At 46.1% G+C, this 25,585-nt stretch overlaps 1 protein-coding gene across 5 annotated transcripts; it reads right to left on the reverse strand.

Moving 5' to 3' along the window:
- Positions 1–463: 463 nt before the first annotated feature.
- tmem94 (transmembrane protein 94) lies at positions 464–25,244 on the reverse strand. 5 transcript variants are annotated; one of them, XM_023791191.2, is made up of 32 exons: positions 25,101–25,244; positions 21,752–22,020; positions 17,927–18,046; positions 17,662–17,789; positions 17,426–17,562; positions 17,101–17,309; positions 16,784–16,935; positions 16,317–16,419; positions 16,109–16,195; positions 15,765–15,881; positions 15,504–15,560; positions 13,635–13,739; positions 13,343–13,516; positions 12,694–13,005; positions 11,830–12,142; positions 10,834–11,007; positions 10,632–10,734; positions 10,229–10,437; positions 9,236–9,417; positions 9,016–9,151; positions 7,855–7,970; positions 7,672–7,771; positions 7,445–7,553; positions 7,183–7,372; positions 7,027–7,104; positions 6,779–6,864; positions 6,552–6,633; positions 6,315–6,460; positions 6,126–6,220; positions 5,427–5,520; positions 5,040–5,210; positions 464–3,529 (listed from the first exon to the last, which is right to left on the reverse strand). In XM_023791191.2, the coding sequence occupies exons 2-32, from the start codon at positions 21,770–21,772 to the stop codon at positions 3,457–3,459; spliced, it is 4,179 nt and encodes a 1,392-aa protein (XP_023646959.1). In that variant the 5' UTR covers positions 21,773–22,020; positions 25,101–25,244; the 3' UTR covers positions 464–3,456. The 5 variants fall into 5 exon arrangements, 4 of the variants coding, with proteins under 4 accessions (XP_023646959.1, XP_023646961.1, XP_023646958.1 ...); XM_023791193.2 differs by having other exon boundaries at positions 12,694–12,912; positions 25,085–25,242; XM_023791190.2 differs by having other exon boundaries at positions 25,085–25,242.
- Between the last annotated feature and the right edge of the window lie 341 nt (positions 25,245–25,585).

The raw sequence follows: 25,585 nt of genomic DNA on the forward strand, positions 1-25,585 counted from the left end.
ATAAAAAAGCAGCTTCCGGCCTTCGGCAATAATTAACCAGAACGTCCGGCTTAATGGCTCCAGTGTGCAGAGTAATAGGACATCAGAATTGAGGTCATAGCCATGCTTTCTTCGCTGTGTACCTGATATTACTGGTGTCATATTTTAACCAGAGATAGAAATCATGATTATTCCCACTTATTGAAAGACCTGAACCAATCACAGCATGAACTGAGATCACCTAATAAAGACTAGTAGAAAAAGTACTACCACTCCTATTACAGTCTTCAGTGAGGCTTTCATGTGTCAGCTGTTTATGTACTAGGTGACAGTTAATGTTGCAGACACAGACTTGTCTAGTTTTCACATACTAGAAAGAAGTGGGAGAATGCAAGTTCTGGGATTAAATTCAAATGTAACATGATATGATGCTCTCAAACCAATTTACATCCAGCTAGCTGAAACACATTAAGAACACCAATCATTTAAAAAAGACCATATTTATTAACATAATTGACAGATTATTTAAAAATAATTTTACATAAAGACTTTAAAAATACAAAATATACAACATTTATAAATCCGTCAGGGACAATGACAAAAATAGTCCATCACTAATCAGATTAATGCAGGTTCTTGTACTGTACAGTTGTTTGTATATGCACAGAGGTACTTAGTCTCGCTGCAGCCCATTTACAAGGCTTTGGAAATGAGACTATTGATTGGTGCCTGTCAATGGTTTCAGATGCACCAGCAGTCCCATATGCTGCTTTATTAACAAAACAATACATGCTCAAGAGACACAAAAAAGTGGTCAAGGCAGTGCCATTATGTTTCAGTCAGCATGCAAATAATTAAAAAGGAACAAAAAGGGATTGCACTATGAATTGCATAAACTTAAAGAGTTGCTAAAGTTCTATTTTGCAGCATGTCCAGTGCGCTGAAGGGCAGTACGTTTAATATTAGCATCTTCACACACCAATGTAAAGCACTTTTAACATCAACTGACAAATGCTACCTGAGGATGCAGGTAACCATTGCAGCTCAGGCCTTACACTGACTGGGCTTCTGAATTGTAATCCTGGTGATCCATTGTGTAAGTGTCCAGCAGGAAGTCCAGTAATTATTATCTTGACTAAATTTCTACTTCGTTTCATAATGCTTCACAGTTTAGAGAATTTGTATTGAAAGTGTTTGCATGACAAATGTAAAATTAAAGAATTCGTCAAAAATTTCCCTTTAAATCTAAATCATCTTGAATGCATTTTCAGACTATTTTGGTCAAAGGCACCACATTAAGTTTACGTTGTATTAAGCATGAGAAAATTCCTTGGAACTCATAGTGGGAAAACCCTGTTTTAAAGAGATAGCTACAGGTGGAAGATCGCCCAGCACATAACTCAACAACAGTACTCAGGACATGATAACTATCTTGCTGGCATACAAGTTCATTTACTTCAGAACATAGCTATTAGTTGGTGACCATAACATGGTGCAAAATAGAAACTAATTACAGAATAATCAACAGAGAGTTATCAAAGGACAGAATCAAATGATATGATCCTGTTTACATGGTTACGATATGTTTATGAAAGAGGCTGTGTACTGCCCAGTTACCAGTGCTAATGGTTTCACAGTTAAGACCCAACTATGGAGCATTAGGATTGGATCAAATGCCATTAAAAGCAGATCAACTTCTGACAGACTGGATAAAAAATAAAATTAATAATAATAATAATAATAATCAGGCAGAAGTGCACCCTGAACCACTTGCAGCATTTAAAACAGCCATATACCCCACTTGAGTCAGAGGTAGAAATACTGTACAGTGACACATATTTCCTCCTTTCCAATATTCAAGATACTTGACAAGGAAGTAATTAAACAGCCTTTTCAAGGGACATACTGACACCTCCCCCCCTCCCGGTTCACACACTAATTAAAAACATTAATCTGGTATAACACATACACATGTATTCTGAACATGCAATGCATGCTGTGAGACCATCATGTACGGCGCTGCCCGCATAACAATAAACTCCCTCTCCAGTGTTTTGAAAGTCTGACCGAAAAAAAATCTTTAAATACGGTTGTAAAAAGCTGTGAATGTTTTTGAGCAGGTTCTCAGCAATGGATGCCTGAAATTGGGCAAGGACATATGTATAATGGTAGAAAAATCTGGAAAATAAACTCACATTAGTAGGGTTTTGTACAGTTGTTTTTTTGAGGATGACACTACCTTTCAATCCCAGTTTGCTTTTCACCTTGGTTGTTGATATTGACTTAAGCTGTCTGACAGCTTGACAGAATCATGAAGAAGGCTAGTCGTATCAAGCTGAATGTCAGCTTAAGTCAATATAAGAAAGGTATTTGATGCACCCCTCTTACAGTACTACTGGAAAAGGACACGCAGCAAACTGGTGTATTACAGTACTGCACATTATGTTATGTACAGAGGACAAAAAATAGGAATCCCATAAAAAAAAACTTTTAAATTATTAGAAACCAATAAGATGCAATGGTTCTCCTAAACAAAGAAATTAAACACATTTGTCACATGTAAATAAATATTTCCCACTTCTTTCATAGTAAGTATTCATATTCTAATTGTTTCATTCTTCAGTACATAATATAGAATACTCATTCTGAAGTCTATTTCAGAATTAGTCCCATTTAAGTTATATATTACGTACACATCGGGGACTGTAAACACTTATGTACCATATTGCCTACAGCTTTTTCTGTTTTTTTAATATGAACTGTTCTGGAAATTTAAATAGATAGTGTGTGCTACACTAACTAGCTGCTGCTTACAAAACTCGACAGATTTGCTTGGAAAAACCAACCTGGCTTTAATGCTGTTTTTTGTGCACCTGCCACTGCCCTTTCCAAAGCATCCTTTTGACTACCCCAAAGGAGATCCTTCAGAAGTAAGGCATTCACATTTAGTAGCTGTTACAACACATGCAGGCTGCCAAGGGGCCTGGCCGATAGACTAAGGCCCAAAGCATGTGGCTCATCTCTAAACGGCAAACACTGGGCTGCAGCAGCCTTCAAACTGAGGGCCTCTGAAAGGGAGCAGAGGTCATGCAGTGTCGCCCGACTGACTTGCTCTTCCTGAATGTTTCCAAAAGGTCACACCTCTCACCCCTTTATCTGGATCAGGCAGTGCGTCAGGTGAACGTTAAGCATGCATTAAAATAAAGTGACACATTCTCATGTAAGCAGCAAGCTTTTTTGGGTTACACCTTTGCCAGGAAAAAGTAAAAACACTTTGGGTGTTCCTTGGTTAAATCACAATGTAAAAAAAAAATACATATATATACACACAAAAACAAAATTCAGAGACCACTGTAACAGTGCCTGAGTGCTGGCAGGATGTCTAGGACATAAGCGCCTTGATAGAACGCATCCCCAACCCCCCACTCAATTCCTGCCAGGCTGGTGGCACCATTGGAAACCATTACTGGGAATCTCTCAGAATGGGGAATTCATGCCCAGCTTGGTCTCAAACTGTAATTTCTGTCTCTTCTGGTAGCGATCTCGCACCCTAAAACAAAAGACAATAAGTCCACATTAAGTGACTCAACATTACAAATGCTGTTGTACTGGACTTACCACTGTAGAGGTGCCTGTGTACATCAAACAACAAAACGAAATCGAACACGTCGGCAAGAGCAATCAGTCGCATACTTAAAACAACACCCGCCACCTTGATTGTCACGCCACAACCCTAATGTTTTCGATATAGCAGACCCACATACAGAAAGCAAATAAACATCTTAATGTGAGTGTGCGAGTCATTTTAATAAAAGATATGGAAGATGCTCTCTTTAGTAACAGTGACTATTGGTTTAATACTAGCAGCGGCACAGACAGGGAAGCCAAGAATTTACACTCTAATGAAACACACACATTCCATTGCAAATATTACAGGTTTCTGACATACTATTAAGAAAAATACACAAATACACATACAGTGGTACCTCAGAACTTGAACTTAATCCGTTCAGAACTCGGGTTCGACTCATAAAAAGTTCTGATTGAATTTTCCCCATAAGAAATAATGGAAAACCAATTAATTGGTTCCTGGCCCCAAAAAATTACACCTAAATGTTTCTTTTTTCAGCATTTAAACACAAAATGAACAGGATAAAACAAGAAGAGCATATACGGAACACATCTAAGCACATTTATCAAAACAGTAATTTGTAAAGTAAGAAAATAAATGTATCCAAACAATGAGTAAAGTTAAAAACACTGTGCGCCAACACTGTACACAGTGTGTAACATTTTTTTCTTAATGGCTTCCAAAACGATGAAGAATGTACCCCAACACTAGACTATGCCTTGCGGTCCATTGATTATTTTTATTATTACTCTGCATTCGTTAATTTGTTCGTAAAACATTTGTACAACTACTGCATAACTTTTTGGTGAGCAATGGCTACCAAAATGATTTAAAGTACTGTGTATTACCTGATATTTTCAATTAAAAAAAAAAGCACTCACCAACAAACGATGCTATCACAGCGAATGCGAGGCTGAGACTGAAGCGTTACCCTTTGTTTCCACTGAGAGACGTGCTGCGTGACTCATTTCCCCGCGCGTACAAGTTATCTTAGGTCGGCATTCACAGTTCGACTTCTGAGATTCAGATCGAGTTCAAGGTCATTTTTTTCCAAACTGGTTTCAAAATTCGAGTTTTAATGAGTTAGAGTACTGAGGTACCACTGAATTAATTTATACACTTTAAAGTTTGGTGCAGCATGCCATAACTGCATAATTAGTCCTACTGACCAACCCTGCAGCGTCATTTATAATGGAAGACAGTAGGTGGGTTCAGAACAAATGACAAAGGGACCATGCATAGGCGGTGCACCGAAAGGGTGACCACCACAGTGATTACTCGTCATGCAGTGTACTGCCAAAACGACGTCGATTCTACCGATTTTGTCCGAAGTATACAGCCAGCTTCTATATCCAGCAAAATTTTAAAAGGAATATCAGATAGAATTGCATATCCTTAGTCCGTGAAAGCCTCCCCTAACATCTCATACCTGATCTCATGCAGCTTGACTGCTTCGTTAACCAGCACCACCAGCAGCGGCGACAGTGACAAGGGCAGCCATACTTCCTTGGGGATGTCGTCCAAGGTGAAGGTCACATTGTCCGTCCTATATTTCCACAGCTGGAAGTCCACTGTGGCCTGGACCCCCTGTCCCAGCAGCCTGACCCCACAGAAAGAGAGAAAACACTGTCACGAAAGGCGACCACACAGCAGAGCCGCCCTGTGGCCGCCGTGAGAAATGCACAAATCCAACACCGACAGGGTGCTAAAAACAGAAACGAGCACGGGCGGCGAAATGGGCAGGCAACAGCATCACGCACGCCGGCGAGGGCCAGACGCCGGGATGAGTTCGAGAAGCATGTGCAGCCGGACTTACACCACGGGCACGGTCAGGCACCACCAGGTGTTACTGAACGGGGTCTTTCTCCACAGTAGCTGGGAGCGGTGCACATAGCTGAGGGAGATTACCACTGAGGGAGAGACAGGGGAAAGGGAGGGGGGGGGGGAGGTCATGTGACTCACAGAGACACGCCCGAGCCAAAACAGACAGACAAAAACCAAATACACATATACCACCCATAATCAGCACCAAGAGGTTCAAAACGACCAAAGACAGACATCATTAATAACAAAGACATACACTGTGCACAAATGGGCATATGTGGCATTTCACTGAAGAGTTGTGCTGTATGCAATTAGACGCACTATTGAGGAACATTTCAAATCACTACTGTAGGCAGCTATACTAATGACAGCTGCTAACGGGATTTTGGAATTAATGAATGCACAGGGGACAGGGGTTTACAGAAAAGTGCAAGAAAATGTGCATGTTTTAACGGACATAAGCACTGCATAGGAATGTTTCCCTACTAAATATAAATATACACAGACCATGCAGAATTAATCATGAAGTGACTTCAGAATTTAACATACATAAACAATTTCATTAAGAGTAATTTCTTTATAAAACCTTTTTAAAGACTACCATGAATCATCATGTCATGGCTTTGTGTGTGCGTGTGTGTGTGTGTGCGCGTGCGTGTGTGTGCGCGCCTATGATCGTGAGTCGTCTCACCTGTGTGTAGAGCCAAAAATCCCGCCATGACCTTCTGAATAAGCAGCAGGCTGTTTGCGAGCTCTCCAAACCAGTTGGGGGCTTCACCACTTGCACTGCACAAAAGCAGTGTCAAACCATGAGCAACTAGAAGAAGAAGAGCAGCTACAAATGTTAGTGGGGGGGGGGGGGGGACGGAGGTAGCAAGACCTCATATTGAAGATGTGGGTGCAGCTGACGTTGGCTTTCCTGGCCTTGGCGCAGGCCTCTGCGAGGCTGAAGCTGAAGCTCAGGAGGTAAGCGCAGACCGTGATGCTGAACTTGATCAGGAAGCACCCCAGGAAGTACTGCTGCGTCTGCAAAGACAGCCAGCGGGACATTAAGGAAAATCCAGTGAGGGATTCCGCCGCCATGATCTGTATCTGTCCGTGCCCAGCCAGGACTCACCTTCCTGGGGATGCCGTCGAGGTTCTTGCCGGTGGCGACGGTCATCACCGAACTGTCAGGTGGTTTCCCCAGTAAAGAGACGCTGCCACGGGGATAGAGCAGCGGCGTAAGCTGGGGCCTCACAGCGTCGGCGGCACACAGGCACCAAACAGGCTGCGCGCGTCGCTCCTCTGCACACGAACTCCGGCCGTGGTGCCAAAAACACACTTATACTTTGAGGCCCTTACCTGAGCAGTGGGTAGCAGAAGCAGGACAGCCACATGATGTCCGTGATGTTCATGGGCGGGGGCAGCTGGGCCAGACAGGCCAGAAACTATAAAGTAAATGAATGAATGAAAGAATGAAAGAAATGGGTCAATTGCAGTAGACAGAATATCTAAAGTGTTCCATCTTTACAATGCAAGCAGATATTCATTTTCTTTATAATTACAAGGAAGAAAATGAAACTTGAAATGGCTGCTTTTCATTTACCCACCTGAATAATGACGAGGGTGAGCTGACACTGCAGCAGGAAGAGGAAGCACTTTCGGATGCCATAGGTAGTATGACGTGCCTGGGGGGGGTATTTATAAGTGTCACAGTAAGAAAAGCGAATAGTGAGTGAGAAAAGGCTTTAGTCACACGCTTTTACCTGCTCGATGAGCTTAACCAAGCTCACACTCTCCCCCTGGTGGAAAGTGACAGAACAGGCCAGGGCATTGAGGCGGCCCGACAGCCCCAGGGGAGACAAGCCATCGCTGTAGTCATTCAGGCCACCGCTGGCGGCGTAGCCGAAGGTCTCCCACGAGCAGCGGGATGGGTATAGAGGGTCCAGGGCAATACTGCGTGACAGACATCAGCATCAGCATCCATATTAGAGCACTTAGCTCATTGCCTTATACCACTGGAGGTACCTGACGTCGCTCTGCAGGAAAAGACAGCTGTTGCGGAAGTTGGCCGAGCTGCCCAGACAGCAGGTCACCTCACGGTTCTCCTGCATGATCTTCATCATTTCACACATGGCTGCCATGAACAGAAAGGACCATCTTTAATTTAGTGCTGCACCCAAGCCTCCCGTTCCAGGTAAGACGCAGGACACCGACCGGCATCACGTGCCCGGTTCCGGCCGGGAGGGACTTACTTTCAGGAGTGCAATCCGTGAAGAGAGGCACCAAGAGGGGCACGTTGTCGATGTTTTTCAGGTGAGGCCGCACCTGGTGGATCCCACGAGGAAGCTTGGCCTGAAAGAGATGGACGGGTCAGCGACGGAGGGACGACGCGATACTGTGAGCAGGTGCAAGCGGGACGGCAGAAGGGTATATACCCGATTGCAGTCCTCCAGGAAGCTGGGCACATCGCTGTCTGTGGGCTGGAAGCTGACCAGGTCCGACTGGCCCTCATCTTCCGGGAGTAACGGCCCTTCGGCTTCGTCGCGGGAATCTGCACGGGAAACAGGAAGTTGAACGCAGCCTTGAGATTGTAGCCGTGGTGGGTGAAATTAGCCAACTGGGGAGGAACAAGTAAAGCGTTGAACAATCGCCGAACAGAGATGCATGCAGAATGCAGGCAGATGGAAGACTAGATGTGCACTGAATGTTGTACAGATGGAAGACTTACTTCATGTGTGACTCTGCTTTTAGACATATATATGCTTTAAACTAAAACAGCAGCTGGGGAGACTTTGAATGCAAATCATTTCATAAGCCACCCAATACACTGCATGCTTAGAATGAACAGATCATTGTGTGAAAACAGGAAACATTATATAACAGGTAACAAAGACGAGGTGAAGTTATGCGACAGAAGAGAAGCCTGAGAAGCCTTAGCCAGTTCTGCTGTGGAAAGCGAGAGCTAAGACTGGTTGTGGGACAGAGGGCCAATTAGGCAGAGCCATAGTAGTGTCTGGGATAAAGACAAGGGGAAGAGCAGGGAATATGAGTCCAGGAGGAGGTAAAAGAACTCAAATGGACAGAGAGACATGGCTTAGCTTTGATTTACATCCTTATCATTCATCGGTCCACAAAAACAAAATTACATAAACATTTCCGTTCAAAGGAATTGAGTATGCAATCTCTTCCAACCACACCCACACAGCCAGCCAGACACACACACACACACACACACACACACACACACACACACAAAGGCGAGCGGGTTTACCTATCCTTATGGGGACATAATGTCCCCATAACGTGATAAATATCCATTTTTTTCCCCTTATGGGGACCGGTTTCCTGGTCCCCATAAGGGAAAACTAGTTAGCATTAGCATGTTTCCCATTGAAATGAATGAGCGGTCCCCATAAGGATATGTTTACCCTACATGTGCGTGCACGCGCGCAGGCACGCGCACACACACACACACACACACACACACACACACACACACACACTCAGCCAGGCACAGGCACACGCAGACACAGACAGACAGACAGACAGACACACACACAGAGCCCCACACACACACACACACACGCACGCAGTACCTTGATGCAGATCGTCATGCAGGGAGCCAGCATGGCTGGGGCTGGAGGGCAGCATGTCGCAGTTCCCATCCCCGTTGGGCGTCAGTGAGATGTGGCAGTTCCATCCAGTCTCCAAGCCCATCTTCTCCGCAAACACCTGAGTGACGGACACTACACGTCACACGTTTGCCCCGGGACGCCCCCGTGACGTCACAGGGCCCTGCGGACCGCAGCTACGCACCTTGCTGCGCAACTCATCCTGCATGGAGAAGTAGACGAAGCGGATGCAGGCTTTGACCAGGGCGTCGATGAGCCGCACCGTGTCCGGCCGGGCCTGGAACTGCGAGGACACCATGCCCATGAAGATCTGCCCGCTGAGGGCCTGCACGCAGTCCTCCCGCTCCACCACCTCTCCGATGCCCTCTGAGCACAGGATGCAGGGAGGTGAGGGCAAGGCCAGACAGGCTAAAGGCAACACAGAGGATGCTTTGTTCCTCTTAGGGGTGGGGCTGTTGATTCTGAGGCCGAATTAAAAAAAAAGTCACCTTGACGGCTCCCCTCCCTGCCTCAGATGTTTGAAAAACTACATACAGTCACGAGCCGCATAACCATGTTTCAATCAACGATGGGCCGCATATACGATGCCATGATGCCATATATGGTCCCATAAGACTAAAAGAGAGCTGAAAAATTCCTATCGCCTAGTGACATCATAGCCGCCATAATGTCGTACCGTCGTAGCGGGATGCATTACCCCCGTGTGTGCGAGATGATGCTGGTCTGAACAAACCTATTGCACTGCTAGCCATGCAAAAGTACAGCACGTACAGTTTTGTACACAACATAATACATTATGCATTTACTATACTGAACGTTATTTTAAAGGGTACTCTTTTGACTTATGAAAAACAATGTTTACTGTAGCCTAGGTGTGTCATAGGCTATACCATCTAGGTTTGTTGAAGTACACTCTGAGATTTGTACATCGGCCAAAATCGCCAAATAACACATTTCTCAGAACATATCCCTGTCGTCAAGTGACTTATGATTATAAACAGCTAGCGAGGAGAGAGATAATTGTGGCTAGCGGGCTAATTAGCAGAACATGCCGCTTTAGCCTCTCCTAAATAAGGAATGAGTTTACTTAAAATTTTATGCAGTGACTGTTTGTGGCCCCAAACCTCAGGGGCCTCTGGAGAATGTGCGGTTTGAATGGAGCAAAACACAGGCTCACCATCTGAGCTCCAGCTGTTCCTGCGGCTGCCATGTTTGATGGGCGTGGTGCTGGGCAGCTCCAGCCCGGAAAAGAGGGTGGGGCCCGGGGCCAATTCCACACACTTTCCGTTCAGCTGCGGCGACAGCGACACCTGCATGGGTTTGTAGGCGAAAGCCGAGCAGTATCCCGAGAGACAGGCGCGCTGGTAGAAGTCCAGAACCTTCTTCCTGAGAGAGCCACAGCGAAGGAGGTAATCACCAGCTGTTTTTTTGTTTTTTACGAGGAAATGAGTTTCCACAGCAAACAATTTACAGAATATTTACGTTGCAATTCAGGCAGAGTACATTCCTCAGAAGTGTGACATCTGGGGTTCTGCTACAACCACAAAGCCAGGTGCTCACTTTCTCAGCAAGAACCTCACCTGTCAGAGCCGGAAAGGGGGTAGATATCTGCACCGTCCCAAAAGTCAGTACAGGCCTCGAGAATGAGGTCGGCGGAGCCGTGGGAGAGCATCTGAACATTATCTGCGTGGGGGAGGCAGGGGGGCAGGAGAAACAGAAACGATCTGGCCAGTTGATCACGAAGAGACGAGAGGCACGCTGACGCGAGGAGAAGACACTCACTGGAGGTGCTGTCGCGCACAAACAGGCTGATGAGGTGGCTGATCGGCGGCTGCCTCTTTGTGATGTGGTGGTGGCGCCGCTGGACCGACTCCTTGGCCTTCTCGCCCGACGGCAGCTGGTACAGGGCCAGGTGGTTCTCCTGCTTGAAGAGCTCCCTCGCTCCGGGGGTGAAGCCTGTGCTCAGGGAGGTCCGGACGAGAAGGAGAGAGGGGGACAAGCGATTCACAGGCCAATGAGACTGTAAGAGGAGGCCGTGGTATTTGAAAGCCTTTATTAATATATATTTATTATAATCATTCACTAAACTCACAAACACCTGCTATCGGAATTTAATATTTCACATTAGGCTCGGATGTCATCTAAATACTCATGCCAGCTTAAGGTGTTTTCGAAAGCAACGCTGTTCCAGTATTTGGGCAATAAAATTCACTGAGCACTGGGGGTTAGAATGTCTCTATTATTATATATATATACACACACACACACACACACACACACTAGTCTCACTGGGTGACACCTCAGCAATAACACCACCAAAAAAAAATGTGTCTAGTATCCCTTTGGGAGCCAGTGACTAAAATTGCAATTAATAGCAACATAGCAAGAACAGAAATGAGTCAGTCAAAAAATAATGACACTTAATAAAAAGAAAATGTCTGTGTGGACGACATATGCAGATATGTTTAAGATTGTTTAAGATATGTATAAGCTTGTGAATGGACTTTCCGTTAGGAAACCAATACATTTCTAATACATTTACAGAATTAAGCAAGCGCCCCAAGACTTTCTGTGAGCACTAAAGACCCAGACCATCAGGAAGTGACTGAATGGATGCAGTTTCTAGCCCCAGGTGGGTCCATGCTGTTCTGATGTAGGGCTGCGCTGTACCTGTACCTAACCCTAACCCTAACCTAACCCTAACCCTAACCCTAACCCTAACTCCAGATAAGAGCAGGCAGAGAGCGACTGGAAGGAACTGGGGGCAGCGGCACGCACCGATGAGGCGGGACAGCTCGCACAGCCCCCAGGGCACGTGCACGGGCTGCACGGCCCCATGGCTCTCCTGCAGCGCCAGGTTGGACAGGTGGTCCGAGAAGCGGCAGAGCTGCTGCGTCACGCTGGCGTTGCACAGGTTCAGGAGGATGTTCAGGCCCAGCGGCTTGAGGGAGGGCAGGTGGACCTGCCACCCCGAGACATCGAACTGGATGCTGACCGGGTTCTGCTGGTCCTGCGACAGGCTCAGCATCTCCAGGTGGTAGTCGCACACAAAGTCCTCGGCTTCGCAGCAGCCCAGCTCCGTCCCACAGGGCTGCAGGGGCACCAGCAGCCGAACAGCAATACTCCAATGAGGCAATGCAGTAGCAATATTCCAACCATTTCACAACTGCGTATCCAGTTCAAAGGGGGCGTGGAGCCTATTCCAGGCAGCACAGGGCTAGGGTACACCCTGGATCGGATGGCAGTCCATCCCAGGGCTTGTGCGTGTGCCCACACACACGCACACACACACACACACACACACACACGCACACACACACACACACGCACACACACACACGCACAGTGGTGATAACCTGTTTTGTATGTTTGTTTGTACGGACCTTTTTTTTTGATCCCCTAAAAGGGGAAACTCAATTTTATAAAAACTATACAAAAACTAATAATGTCAAAAGTCTTTTATTTTGTTCGGTCATTTATGGTTAAGCTTGGGGCTGGGTGGGGATTAGGGTTTTTCCATAGAAATGAATGGGGTGTGTGTGTGTGTACACATTGTGGGAACATGTGGACTACACAGTAATACAATCTATATGAACAATGAGAACTATCAGCTGCACAAGTCACTTCAAGCTCTTCTCTCACCTGTACTGCGTCTTCCTCACCACCTTCGGTGTCGTGGCTGAAGCTGACGTTGGAGCCAGACGGGTGTTTGGCACGGGGTGCCTGCGGAGGGCGCTGTGGGCGCATGGTGTCTGAGGAGCGGGCGGTGTCGTGCGACATCGTCTCACTGGGCTCGTGTTCGCTGGCTGCAGGGACGGAGGGCTCCATGGGAAGGGAGAGCAGGGCCTCTCCCTCCTGGCCCTGCGGACACGAGCAGCCAATCAGCTTCCATCCCCCCGATGATGCATTTTCCCACAGACTCTCGGGGTGCGTCGGAAACTGCATACTGATTCGCTGTGTAGTAAGTGAAGTACAGGTGAGCAGTGCCCACATCGTCAGTACGAATGAGGCAGTAGGCACACAGTACCCAGAAGACATACTACATTCTGCAAAATTCCGAAATGTATAACCAGTGGACTCTACGCTATCCCATAATGCCACTGGAACTACAGCCAGAGAACGTCACTTGCTCAAAAATTTTTGTCAAGAATGTGGAGGAGGTGCTGGCTCTGTATAAATTTCAATCAAAAACAATTCCAGAGTTACACCACTCCAATATTTACTTTTTCTTTGATCGTTTTTTTCAGCGACCATTGTTTTCCGAACCAACCAATTCCTCTGTGTTACGGACCTCTTCCCTGTCCTCTTCCCCCTCTGTCCGGCAGAAAGAGCCCACTGAAAGGTCATCCCGCAGATCGTCCTGGCTGTCGTGGGGGGGCTCCACACGGCCGCTGAAGAACAGCACCGTCTCCGGGCTGGGGTTAGGCCAGGACAGCACCCCCTGCTTGTCTACGCAGCACAGCACCTGGCGCCAGATAGGGAAACAACCAGTATGTGTCAGCACAGTGTCAGCACAGGCAAATGCCAGCAGACCACGGCGCAGTGGGCAAGCATGGGGACAAACCGACATGCGTGACACTCACGGTGACGGATCCAAGGTTGTGGAGCAGGCTCGAGGTGTAGCACAGCGTCTGGGACTCTCCTCTCAGGACGCTGACCAAGTGTCTACTGATGCAACGCAACAGCTCCTGAAGGACACGGAGGAGGGATCAGCGGCCGGAAACCTTATCGCGCAACGTGCCGGATGCTCCACCCCGTATCCTTTTCATCTCTCCAGGAAAGGGATAATGGGCGTGTCTGGGAGCCACCCACTCTGCATCAGCTCATTGGCCACTGCGCTGACACCTTCAAGCCTATTGGCTCGTTCACTCCCATAACCCCTTTGGAAAGTATAGAGCAAGGTGGGAAAAGCCGGGACGGGACCAGTGAGCATGGAGGTACCGCAAGAGAGGCAGTGAGGCCCCAGTCTGTGTCAGCAGTGTACCGTGTACTGCTACTGTGAAGCATCACGCTATTATAGTGAAGCATCACGTTATTATATTATTATAGTAACCAGGGAAGTCACACTTTACATAAGACTTCACATGTGTACCTGTACTAGTGGTTTCATTCATTTACATTTTATTTAGTAAACATATTTTTGAGAATGCAGGATCAGTCCCTAGAGCAATTTGGGGTTCAGATCCTTGCTCAAGGACCCAACAGTGAGGCACAGTGTACTAACCCACCCAGCCACACACTGGCCCCGTTTAGGCTGAAACTCTCCTCCACCTGACCTGCAGGGCTGCGGTAGCAGTAGGATCTCGATTCAGCTCCACACCAATCGAGCTAATAAGATGCAAACACTCACACTAATGGATTAAATGCTTTTGTTGCATTAAAGCACCTCCTGTACAGCAGCCCTCCGGGACAGGAGCAGAACCAGCAGGGAATGAGGCTGCGCCCCTGCATCCAGCTGACACACGCAGCCAGCCAGTCCTGCTCATGAAAGGAATAAACCAGAGCAGGCGTGGAACCTGCGACTTCATGTGAAAACTTGAGCAGCTGAGATGGTGTCAGTTAAAAGCGAGAAAAGCTGGAGGCAGGGCAGAAGAGTAGCACGAACAAACGTTTCATTCCTTTGTGATGAAAAGGTACTGTGAAGTCTTAGCGCACACCAGTACAAGTAGACAAACTACTAAAGCCAGAATAATCAAAGTCAAAGAACAGCAAAAAGATACTCAATTCACATTGTTATAATACTGAAATCATACTTCAAGGCAAACACGTAAAGGCATCGGATCTGAACCTTCGATCCGTTCATGCAGGCCGTTCTGGGTGTAAAAAAAATAAATAAAATAAAATAAAATAAAAGATTGCCAGTAGTCTTTATCCAGGGCATTCTCAGCAAGTCTCAAATGCTGCACCATGAGTCACATGACCCAGTGTCCCATCATGCAAAGCTCAGGTTAAAGAATGTGGCACAGGCACACATTGAAGGGATTCTGAAGGTGCAGACTGAATGGTGTGTGTGGGGGGGGGGGGGGGGGTGTCAGGAAGAGGTGGATTTGCAAAACATGCAGTGAGACCTGTCTCGTGCACAACTGCTGAGAGATCAGGTCTGGTACTTTAATCTCATTTTGTTTGGAATCAAAGGAGAAAAAAAAAACAAGATGGGTAGATAGACTTCAGCAGCAGAGAAAATAAGAAAAACTTGAAATTTCAAAGAAAAATAAAGTGGACCGCAAGAAACGTACCACAGATGCGAGCCATGGCAATACACAGCAGAGGCATACAATCTCAGGAGACTGGCTCTTAGGTGGGGGGGGGGACACTAAGGCAAGAAGCACTGCAAGGTGACCAGGACACAAAAAAAACTGCCAGGGGGGTGTGGGGTGAGAGAAGGAGAGCTGCAATGTGCATGGGGAGGGAGCCACGGTAACAGGAAGAGGCAAGGAATTCAGAAGGTATACCTGAGAAGACACCACTTCTGTGTAGCTGCTTAGTGTATCCTCAGAGAACTTAGCAAGCTGGGGCGAGAGAGAAGGCTAATTAACATACGGGGGGGTAGGCAGATGGCACTCCCTCCCCTGGATTCCTCGACTCGATTACGGCTTTCTTCTCCGGCCCTCGCTCAGGGGAGGACCTAAGTGCAGCTTGGGTCGCCCAAGAAGGCGAGTTACCAGCACGGCACGGCGCCGCGCGAGTGAACGGGAGAGACGACGCGCTCTCACCAGGCCAGTCGGAGACGTGTGGCTGGACTCGGCCAGGACCCTCGCTTCTCCGTAGGCGTTGACCAGCACCCACATGACGGGGAAGAGCAGAGGAAGGATGGGGAGCACTCCCATCACCTGCGACAAGGCCGAACAAAAGGGGCAAAGGAAGGCGGTCAAGCCAGCGGGCCCAAGTGCACGAAAATACAGCTAAAACACAACCGGGGAAACAACCAAACAAAGAGGAGAAATGACATACTGTGGATTTACTGCAGACAGACAAACGTACAGGGCCATCGATACGGGTGAGACCAGCTAAGGCACGAATGGGGTTTTTACCCCACCCCCCCCTGCGCCCCCCATACCTGGAGCTGAAAGAAGTTGAAGCAGCCAGGTGTGAGATTGGGGGCTTTTACGCAGAAACGCACCGTGTTCACTGTGAAGAAGGCCACCTACGGGAGAGTGACATCGCAGAGGGACATGCGGTTTGGGAATGACATCACAAGGCACACTGCTGAGGAATAGGTACTCAGCACAGGAATTTAGATCAGAGACAAATTCTCCCTTCTGTACCAGCACGACGGGGCAGACGAACTTGACCATGACGGACTGCACAGTGAAGCGTTCATTATCCAGGGCTGTAACGGGCCGGGACAGAGCCAGTTCCAGACTGCTGCTGCAGGAACAGGGAGGGAAACAGGGAGAAGCTCAATCTTCATAGTACTTCTCTGCATTACATGTACATACATTCATATGCACGTAATGAAGTGTGCAGCTAATGTAATAAATTGCCTTTACTATAGCAAAATACTAAATTTAATTAATTTAAATGTATTACGTAAAACAGGGGCACACAAAGCCAAAAGTCTGCTGTGTCAAAAAAATTGCCAAGTGGGAGGGGACACGCTGATGATCTCGGTCTGGATGGCACACCACTGGTGTAGAAACACCAGCTCCTGTCCCCTCATTAAGCTTGATTTTTAACATAAACATAACCAGACCATCACACATTGCCAGGATTCCGGACGAAAGATGCCTACCGGATGTTGTCAAGGATTGGGGTCCGCACCACCCGGAAGAGGCGGAACTGTTGGGGGTTCTGAGGACCCCTCTTCTCGTTCCCTCGCGGCGATGGGGGAGGGGAGAAGGGAGGGAAGAGATCACCAGGCTCCAGGACAATGTGCTCATCATCCTGGAAACAGACACGTGGGAAAAAAGGGGCAGCAAGCATGAGAGAATCTCGCTGTAGCACAGAAAGGATTAATTTATTTATAGTTGCCAAAGTTATATCGCACAGAGAAAATCATTGAGTGTCTCCGTCCGGTAAGGCCAGGAGGAGCCACCCCGAAAAGCTGACCTTGATTCCCCGCAGGGAGGCGAAGGATTCCTGTCCGGGCCGCAGTGCGATGATGTCACCCTCCACCAGCAGGCTGACGGGCAGGTTGATCAGCTGGTCATCCCTGTACGTCCAGTGCAGGGACCAGGAGGGCGAGGAGGGAGTGTACAAATCCGGGTACAGCGAGGGCGACCACCTCACCGGCTCCCCCGCACTCCCCTGCAGAGACTCTGCGGAGTGTCCATTTGTCATTTCCTTTCATTTTACTCTACCGATCGCTCCTCCACGCATTCCCTACATGTGACACTTTCATCGCTTCACCATGACGCCCCGTTCCATCACTTACTGTCCAGCTGGGAGATGACGCACTTCAGCCGGCGCACCATCTCACTTTTCTTCAGCCTCTCCTGGCGCCCGATGAGGAAGAGGTTCAGCAATAACAGGAGGAAGAGCGCAAAGGCACTCACCAGCTCTATGCCCTGGCTTCAGGCACAGAAACGGGCATTACCACAGACACTGAAGTCGATTATCACTGCAATAGCTACTGGCGACACTGCGCGGCTTTATAGATGCAGTAGGTACCTGCCATATGGCTGACTCTCATGGCAGCAGAGCAGCCCACACACGACAAGTAGGGTGAGGGCAGCTCCGGGCCAGTGGAAGCTGGAGTGACGGTTGTCATGGTGAAGGAAGCTCTTAGTCCACAGCTCCTGTTCCCACAAAACAAAAAACAAAGGAACCCTTTACAGCAGCAGGTATGACCCCTGGAAAACAGGTTAATGCCATAACAGGCAAATCGGTACAGGTACTCTGCCGGTGTTTTACAGTGAAATGCATGCAGTGGTACCTGTAGAGTGGGCCTTCTTCTGGCAACCTGCTGCTGCTGCTCCAGCAGGGTGGCAAGCTGGTTTCGCAGGATGTCGAGGGCCTGGGCCGTGGAGAGCCCCAGGGAGGCAACCCCCTCCTCCTGAAACGATTACCGCGTAAAGCCCTTGCTGTCTGATAGCAGCCACGCACATCTGGCATAAACTGTTCACTTTAGAAAGCACGCACACACAACAGAGATCAAACAGATAGATACACATCTATATTCACTGCACACTTTACATTCGAGATGAGGTTATTGGACCAGAAGAGACTTCACTTCTCATCCAAAGGTGTAAGATAAACCACCCAGGCAGTGTACACTAGTTCTCCATTCTATAAATATCACCGAATCAAAATACTACCCAAAACATCAGGAAACACCTATATTTGTAAAATCAAATGTTTTAAGGCACAGTGCTCGCTAGAAATGTAGAGGAACAAAGATTGCTTTAGTTTAACAAACATGAGGTTCATACACTTTGCATCGTTACAGTTTCTTCACAATTTCAAAATATCCGATACACTTACAAGTTTCCTAGATAACCAATAGTCACAATTAGCACCACATCATCAGCCAAAAACTTCTCCATTTCAGCCAATTTACCCATTAAACTCTCATTACCAGAAGGAATTAGCAATGTTAATGTCAGAGTCTGGTCCCACTGTGCTAAGGGTTCCTACCCCCCAGCCAGGATTCCCATGGTTTTCAGCAGGGATGGTTAATTACCAAAAATAAACTGTATATTTAAGCCAATTCACGACCCCTGACAATCGAGCATTTTGATCACAAGGGAAAAAACATGGGGGGGCGGGGGTGGAATTTGCAATTTCAGTTGTCTGCAGTTTACCAGAGTTTGGGGAAAAAAATGTAAAATGTGTAACAGTATGTTTTTCTTCCCCACTGTTCCTTCTTCCTTTGATGGGTATTAAATGGCCGTGACTTTCACTGCTCCCTCATCCCTTGATACATGACGTACATCTTGACATTGCTCTCTTCTCTTGAGAATAACGTTATAATCCATTTCATTTAAGGGAGGGTACAGTACTGTATAATATTGTATTTTATTATCACTGTATTTAATGTTGGTAATGTTTTACTGGGTGTACTGCGACAATTACCATATGTAAGAAAATAACGTTATATATGGGGTCCACGGATGGTTCACTATTATCCCTGGTAGGTCTTGGAACGTTTCACCTCTATAGAGATATAGACAGAGACACACTCTTTTGTATTCATATCTTTGCAGGGACCATTCATTCACTTCTATGGGAAATACCCTAAACCCAACAATATACACATATGTATACATACTGTACTATGTGTGTGTGTTTTATATATCATATTATATATTTATATATAAAATTGAAATGGGAAATGTATACATGAAAATATGATTTATTTATTTTTTTATGATTAACACAACACCACAAGATGACGCACCTTGATAACTCCTGATCCCTACACTTGGAATACCTGTTACATGTATTCTATCTTATAACATCGTCCTTTTGATGTTAATTCTCCCTTTAATTATTTAACCCTGAATTAATTCATTCTGTTCTCGTTTGAAGTCTGGATTTATTCAAATTAATAACCAGGTTTCCGATGGTACCGCCAGAAGTAATTCTGGTATAATTTATGTGCCCGTTACACTAAGCTATTCATCAAATTCCTCATTCAGCTGCCCATTCATTTAGCCCTTTTTATGAAAGTCTATCAGGCTTGTTGATATTAAGGTACAGCCCTTAATTAGATACAATCCCATTTGGCAAAAGTCTCAGCCCACAGCCTCAGGACTAGGAACGGACGTGAAATGCAGACAGTCTGCACACCCGTAAGAACAAGCCTATCACACATCCAGGGCACTCAAGCCACAATTCAACTTTTTACCATGTTTTCCCAACTCAGTTCCAAAATAAGCAATCGTTCCTTCATTCTTTACTGATGTGTCACTCGCACAAATTTACTGGAAAAATGTACCCGGCTGATGCGTATGAAATATTATAATAGCGGCACAAGCAGGAAGGAAAAAGGGATGAGAAACAGAGGTAGCGTGAAGAAGAGAGACAGTCTCCATGGGAAGGTTGTCTTTTCCCATGCTCTATGGCCCTCCCACAAAAAAAAAAAAAAACATCTGATCACGTCAAGAAAATTCCCATTAGAGAGATGGAGCTGGACTTCCCTGCACTGGCAGCCAGCACTGCTACCGGCGACCGGCCCTGGTAAAAATAGCCCCTGCTGAGAGCAACGAAATATTAATGGCAAAGCTGTGAGGCAGCGAGCACCCACACGCACCGGCAGGCCGCGAACACGCACACGCCGCGAACACGCACACGCCGAATCACACGCGCTCGCCCGCGGGAACATACTGTGGCAGGCAGACAAGCAGAACACAAGAGGAAGCCGCCCACCTTGCAAAACCAATGCAAACCCAAAAACCTCGAGCATCACTGAACAAAATGAACCGCAGAACCAAGATGCCAGAAAACGGACCAACAAACTTACATCTTCCGACTGGATCGCACTCTCCGTCATGGTCTTACTTCATTGTTTTTTTATGGATAATTTCTTCCGTCATGATCTTTCCTGCTCTGTGACAGGAATGAGACCAGTTCGAGGATGGGAAGTAAGGAGGAAGAAGGTGGACCTCTGTTCTCCCACCCTTCCTGCTGCCCAGTCTCCCGGCACCCATTCAGGCATGCCCGTCCCCAATCTTGGCACAACGCTAATTCACTGCAGTCCCAGACTCTAGTCAAAACTGCACACCCAGCCAGATGCAGCTGTCCAGGAAAACAGCAAGGACAGGGACTGGGGGAATGAGATATCTCACCGTTGTTTTTTTTTTTTTTTCCCCCTTTCCTTTTTTGTGGGAGGGGGTCAAAACCGGTCAACGCTCCCATGGGGCCCCCGTAAACCACATACAGAGCCAAACAATGGATATCCAACTCCAGTGTATACTGCTTCCAATGCAAGCAAATAGCTTAGTCTCTTCCTGAGTCTGCACTTTGAGCATAGATAGGGAGAGAAGAAGTAGGCATGGGCAATGCCAGTATCAATTCTTGCTATAAATGCAGTTTCTCTCCTGAATGGTATAGGAGAGTGAAGGGGGAAGGGCAGTAAAGGACAGCCTGATGGATATTCTTCCCAGCAGGCTCACAATTACATTCATCAGCCTGATATCCTATAATTAACAAAACATAAGCAGCAGAAGTGGCACTTGACCAGCTCAGACTTCTCCACAATTTATAGGGCTGAAAGTTTGAGAAATTTAAGCACTTGTGTATTAATATTGCTGAGCAAACCAGCACACAAAAGTTCTTCGATTACTGATCTGTATTAAAGTAAATAACACGGTACCAAAACCATTTCAAGGTTCCAATTAATGTGAAATCTTCACAGTACATGTCCTATAAGCACTGATATCAAATACATCAGAAGAGTATTAGCAATCAACATTGATAAACCAATCAAAGAAGCTATAGAAATCATATTCATCTGTATACTGGGATGTTTAACATGCCCCACTCCTCTAGTGCACCGTGCAGCTTTACACACATGACTTTATGTAACACCCCCGTCATACTCCCACTAACCACTCACATTGTTTTTCCATCTCACGTTCCCAAGTGGTTAAACAAGTTGCCATCATACACCAGATACGCACCATCAGCAAAATCAAACACTTACCTTCATTTGAGGAAACAAACAACCAGGCTATACCGGGATCTCGGTCACCCACCATCTTTAAGATTAAGAGCGATAAACTAAAAGGGACTTCATGACTTACAAGCAGACACTTACCGGTTTCCTATCCTGTTCCATCACCGCTGCGACCGCTAAGCATGCTCTGGGGAACAGAGGGACGGGTAGGCGAGAACACTGTCGCCGTAACACCCTCGAAAGCGGAGGTCCACGGCCCCCCCAGCCCCGTCCGCTTCACCAGCGTGCCAGGCCAGTGTACTGGGAATCGCCTGCAGCTCCTTCACTTCTGAAGGCTCAGCGAAATGCACACAGACTCCGGACGTCTTCTATTGAGAGTGTCCGTCGTCTTCATCACATGAAGGATCGCTCTGTAAACAGAATCATGCAGAAATTAATAAGACATTGCAGGAGTGACAAATTGGAGCTAAAACAACAAACAAACAATGACAATGCCTGTGTAATACAGCTGCAGTTCAGTATAACAAATGTAAATTATGAATTCAATGAGAAAGACCAAAAGGAAATATTTTTGTAAAACAAAAACTGTGTCAGCAGGTGCCAAGGTCATCACACCTGCTAGACAAGTCTAAGGACAGCTCACCACTCGGTAATGGTCAGTCTGCTCTGGTCAAACAAGGTGTCATAGTGTTAAAGCTGATTTCTAACCATACAGACTACTTCACACTGTAATCAGACTTTTCGGTCTGGAAAAGGTCACAACTTAATATTCTCTCATGAATCCAAGTAAGAAAAGTAACCACAAAAAACTCAGAAAACCTAGAAAACGTGGCTGATGAGGACTACTCGACCTAACTTGACATGGTTCACAACTGTAACCAGTGCTTAACAAGTTAACTCTTCAGAATACAAGCAGATTATGGTTTCTACTGGGACTGTGTCAATTACATGACAATGCACAACAATAATATACGGTTAAGAAGAATAATCAAACAAATTTCGCTTGAGTCCAGGAGATTTTGTATGTAGATGACCAACCTATTCTTAGCTTTCAAAGAGTACAAATGGTGCTTAACTTCCATCACCCACACCCAGGCCTAAGGGACAAATAAATGGCTGACCATCCTGTTGTTAAATCACACTTCCAGGTTGTATTCAAAGTCGTCATTCAGCAGCCTTCCTCAAGTCCACTGCATCGCGTCAACAAATATTGAATTTTTGTATGCACAGCAAAGACAAGACTATCCCACACACAAATATACATATGTACTGTATATAGGGGATTTAATGTTTGCGTCACAAGCCAGATAGCGAGCATCGAAGCACACCGTGCAAAAGCACCCCGCCCCCACCAGCCAAACAAATCAGAAGTGAACATTCTTCCAGCGAAACCACGGTGACATTATTTTGGGATCGCAATGCACCTAACTTCAAACATTATTAGGAATGTGGAGGGAACTGTCAGAGATACCATGTCGTGTGGAAAGGAGAAACTAAACTACTATTCCTACTGATAAGTTTCCCATCAAAAAGAGTTTAGTTAAGGCACCCTTTTACTTCGTGCATTATAAATTCTCACCCTCTGTTCACCAGACACTTCCATTTCTGGCCTTTTGCTGACCAGCATTAGACATTGCTTTTTAAGTAATAGCTCAACAGAACACATTTTTTAAAGATGGAATTATGGAACTTGCAATCTAGGTTCAGTCTGTTATCACATGTTAGAAATTAGTAGTGAAGATGTCCAGGGTATGTTAAAATTGGACGACATTTCATCACTCACTCCTATACTTCTGTCTATAGTTCACAGGCCCAGCAAAGCACAAAAAGATCAATAAAACGGCATTATACAATTAATTTTCTTAATAATTATACTAGGTAACATTTATGATTGAGTTAAAAACGGCCTTCATATTTAGCCTCACTAGTAAATACTTTTGTGCTTTGATTTTCTGTACTTCCACATTTCAGATTCATATTCACAATACATTTATTATTCCGAAAGGAACTGCTTAATTTGCAGCTCGTTATAAGCAATGACAATCCATTTCAGGACTCAAAACTGTACATAATCCACACTATTACGCTGACAGCCATATAAGAAAGTGGGTTAAAGTTTAGACATGCAAGCTTCATTCCGAGCAGTTATGCAATAAAACACTGAGCATAACACCCCAACACAATAAACCCCTTTGTTTCTGCGTAGCAGTTATGTCTGCAATGTTCAGCCTTTGGGTAGTGGAAAAGTTCACCTACTCTACGACCGATCTTAATTTTCCGCTTAACAATACATTGCTGTTCCTCCGACAGAGTGGGAAAGTAAATCTACAACAGCAGTCAAGGCATCCGAGCCTAAAATTTTTAAATGTACAAATACATTGCATAATACGGTACTCTGGACTGGATGAGGAAGGGGTGGTGATAATTTAACCAGTTCCTTTATGAAAATTCATGCAATTTCGGGAAAAAATGCATTTGATATTTGAGCTGATTCTGTAAAAAGAACATCAGTAGTAAGTTATGACATCTGTAACAGTTTTTTACAGAAAAACAACACTTCGTACTGCGAATACTTTTCAGTTTCTAGCAGTTCAAGTATTCTATTGAGTGAAACGTACTTTTATCTTATACGTTACATTTTAATAATGCCGATTAGTTTTTTAAAAGGCAGACTAGTTAATTCCGGGCTCATAACGTATAAAGCGGAACATAAACAGCTCAGCGCCGTGCAGATGGCGGCACATTATTCCCATCCCTAACTACTCCAAGCGACAAGTACCGCACTACACCGTAATTTTGCGCAACAATAATTTCAGCGCAGATATCTTTGACTGAATCGTCAGTTATGGGACCGCACTTCCACTGTCGTTTTGACGAGGCATCTAATTAAAACATAGAATCAAGCTAAATTTACATTTCACACAAACAGCATCAGTTGAACACCACCACCGAGAAAAAAAAAACTAACCACTGCCAAAGTACCAGTGCCACCCTTCACCTTGAAAACAGGTGTCTGATTTGAGATCAATCCGGCAGCCTTCCATCCCGCATTACTAAGACTTTCCCCGGGAGATCCAGCAAACATCACGCTTAATAATTAAATGTGGGAATGACTGTCTATGTGAGTGTTTTTTCTCGTTTTCAATGACGATGATCTCATGTGCTAACAAACCAGCTAACAAGGTCTAAAAGAAGCGTCCATGCGGCGCCACGTCAAGGCGGACACCGCCGCCGTGCAGCTTGATCGGGTGGGAAAAAATGTCAATCTGGACACTGCATCGCTCAAGTCGAACCAGCTGTGCAAAGCAAAGCGCGTCCCGCCTTTCGAGGAGCAAAGCCGGTCGACACGAATTATCCCGCAGCATAAGGTGACACGACGGTCCAACATCTGTACTGGCGGCTGGCGCGCCGGCGAGCTAAAGTCCGCTAACTGCACTCGCAGGCAGTCGGTCAGAGCAGCGTTACAATACGCACCGTTTGGGAAACTCACTGAGCAGCGGCGTCAGCGTCTCTCGCTCGTAAATACAGCTAAATGGCTTCTACGAAGCGTGCTTCTTTCCCCCCGGTCCCACACGACGCGCTCTACTGTCGGCCATGTTAGTAACTAGTTGTGCGCATCGAGGGCGTGGCGACGCGGAGGGGGACGAACTGACAGCCGGCTTGCGGGCGGCTCGGTGCTGCCTCACAACGGTTTCACATCAGTCTGTGCACTTCGGTCCCATCGTGCATCTCAAATTCGGTTCTTTTGAGTTCATTCCGACCCGCTCACCGATACTTTGCCGAAATTACGACGTAACCTAATGCTTACCATGAACATTTCTGTTAATTTTCGATAAGCATGCTGACTCTTTCAAACAGCTCACGTGCCTGAACAATGGAAAATAATCAAATTTTCTATTTTGATTTCTCCTTTAATGAGTTTTTTTTTCCACAGGCCAGCTCAAAACAACGACTAGCTAACATGTCCAAAGAACA

This window comes from Paramormyrops kingsleyae, chromosome 5 (genome assembly GCF_048594095.1).
Source record: "Paramormyrops kingsleyae isolate MSU_618 chromosome 5, PKINGS_0.4, whole genome shotgun sequence".
In the NCBI taxonomy this organism is placed as follows: Eukaryota; Metazoa; Chordata; class Actinopteri; order Osteoglossiformes; family Mormyridae; genus Paramormyrops; species Paramormyrops kingsleyae.

What these genes read in the sequence shown, in the direction of transcription:
- tmem94 (XM_023791191.2), bottom strand. Translation starts at nt 21,772, where the DNA reads ATGGAACAGGATAGGAAACCG. An exon ending in GGGAAGAGGACAGGGAAGAG is followed by an intron (nt 13,006 to 13,342) that starts GTCCGTAACACA and finishes CTTACTACACAG; the next exon opens with CGAATCAGTATGCAGTTTCC. An exon ending in CGAGCTGTCCCGCCTCATCG is followed by an intron (nt 11,008 to 11,829) that starts GTGCGTGCCGCT and finishes CCCTGAGCACAG; the next exon opens with GCTTCACCCCCGGAGCGAGG.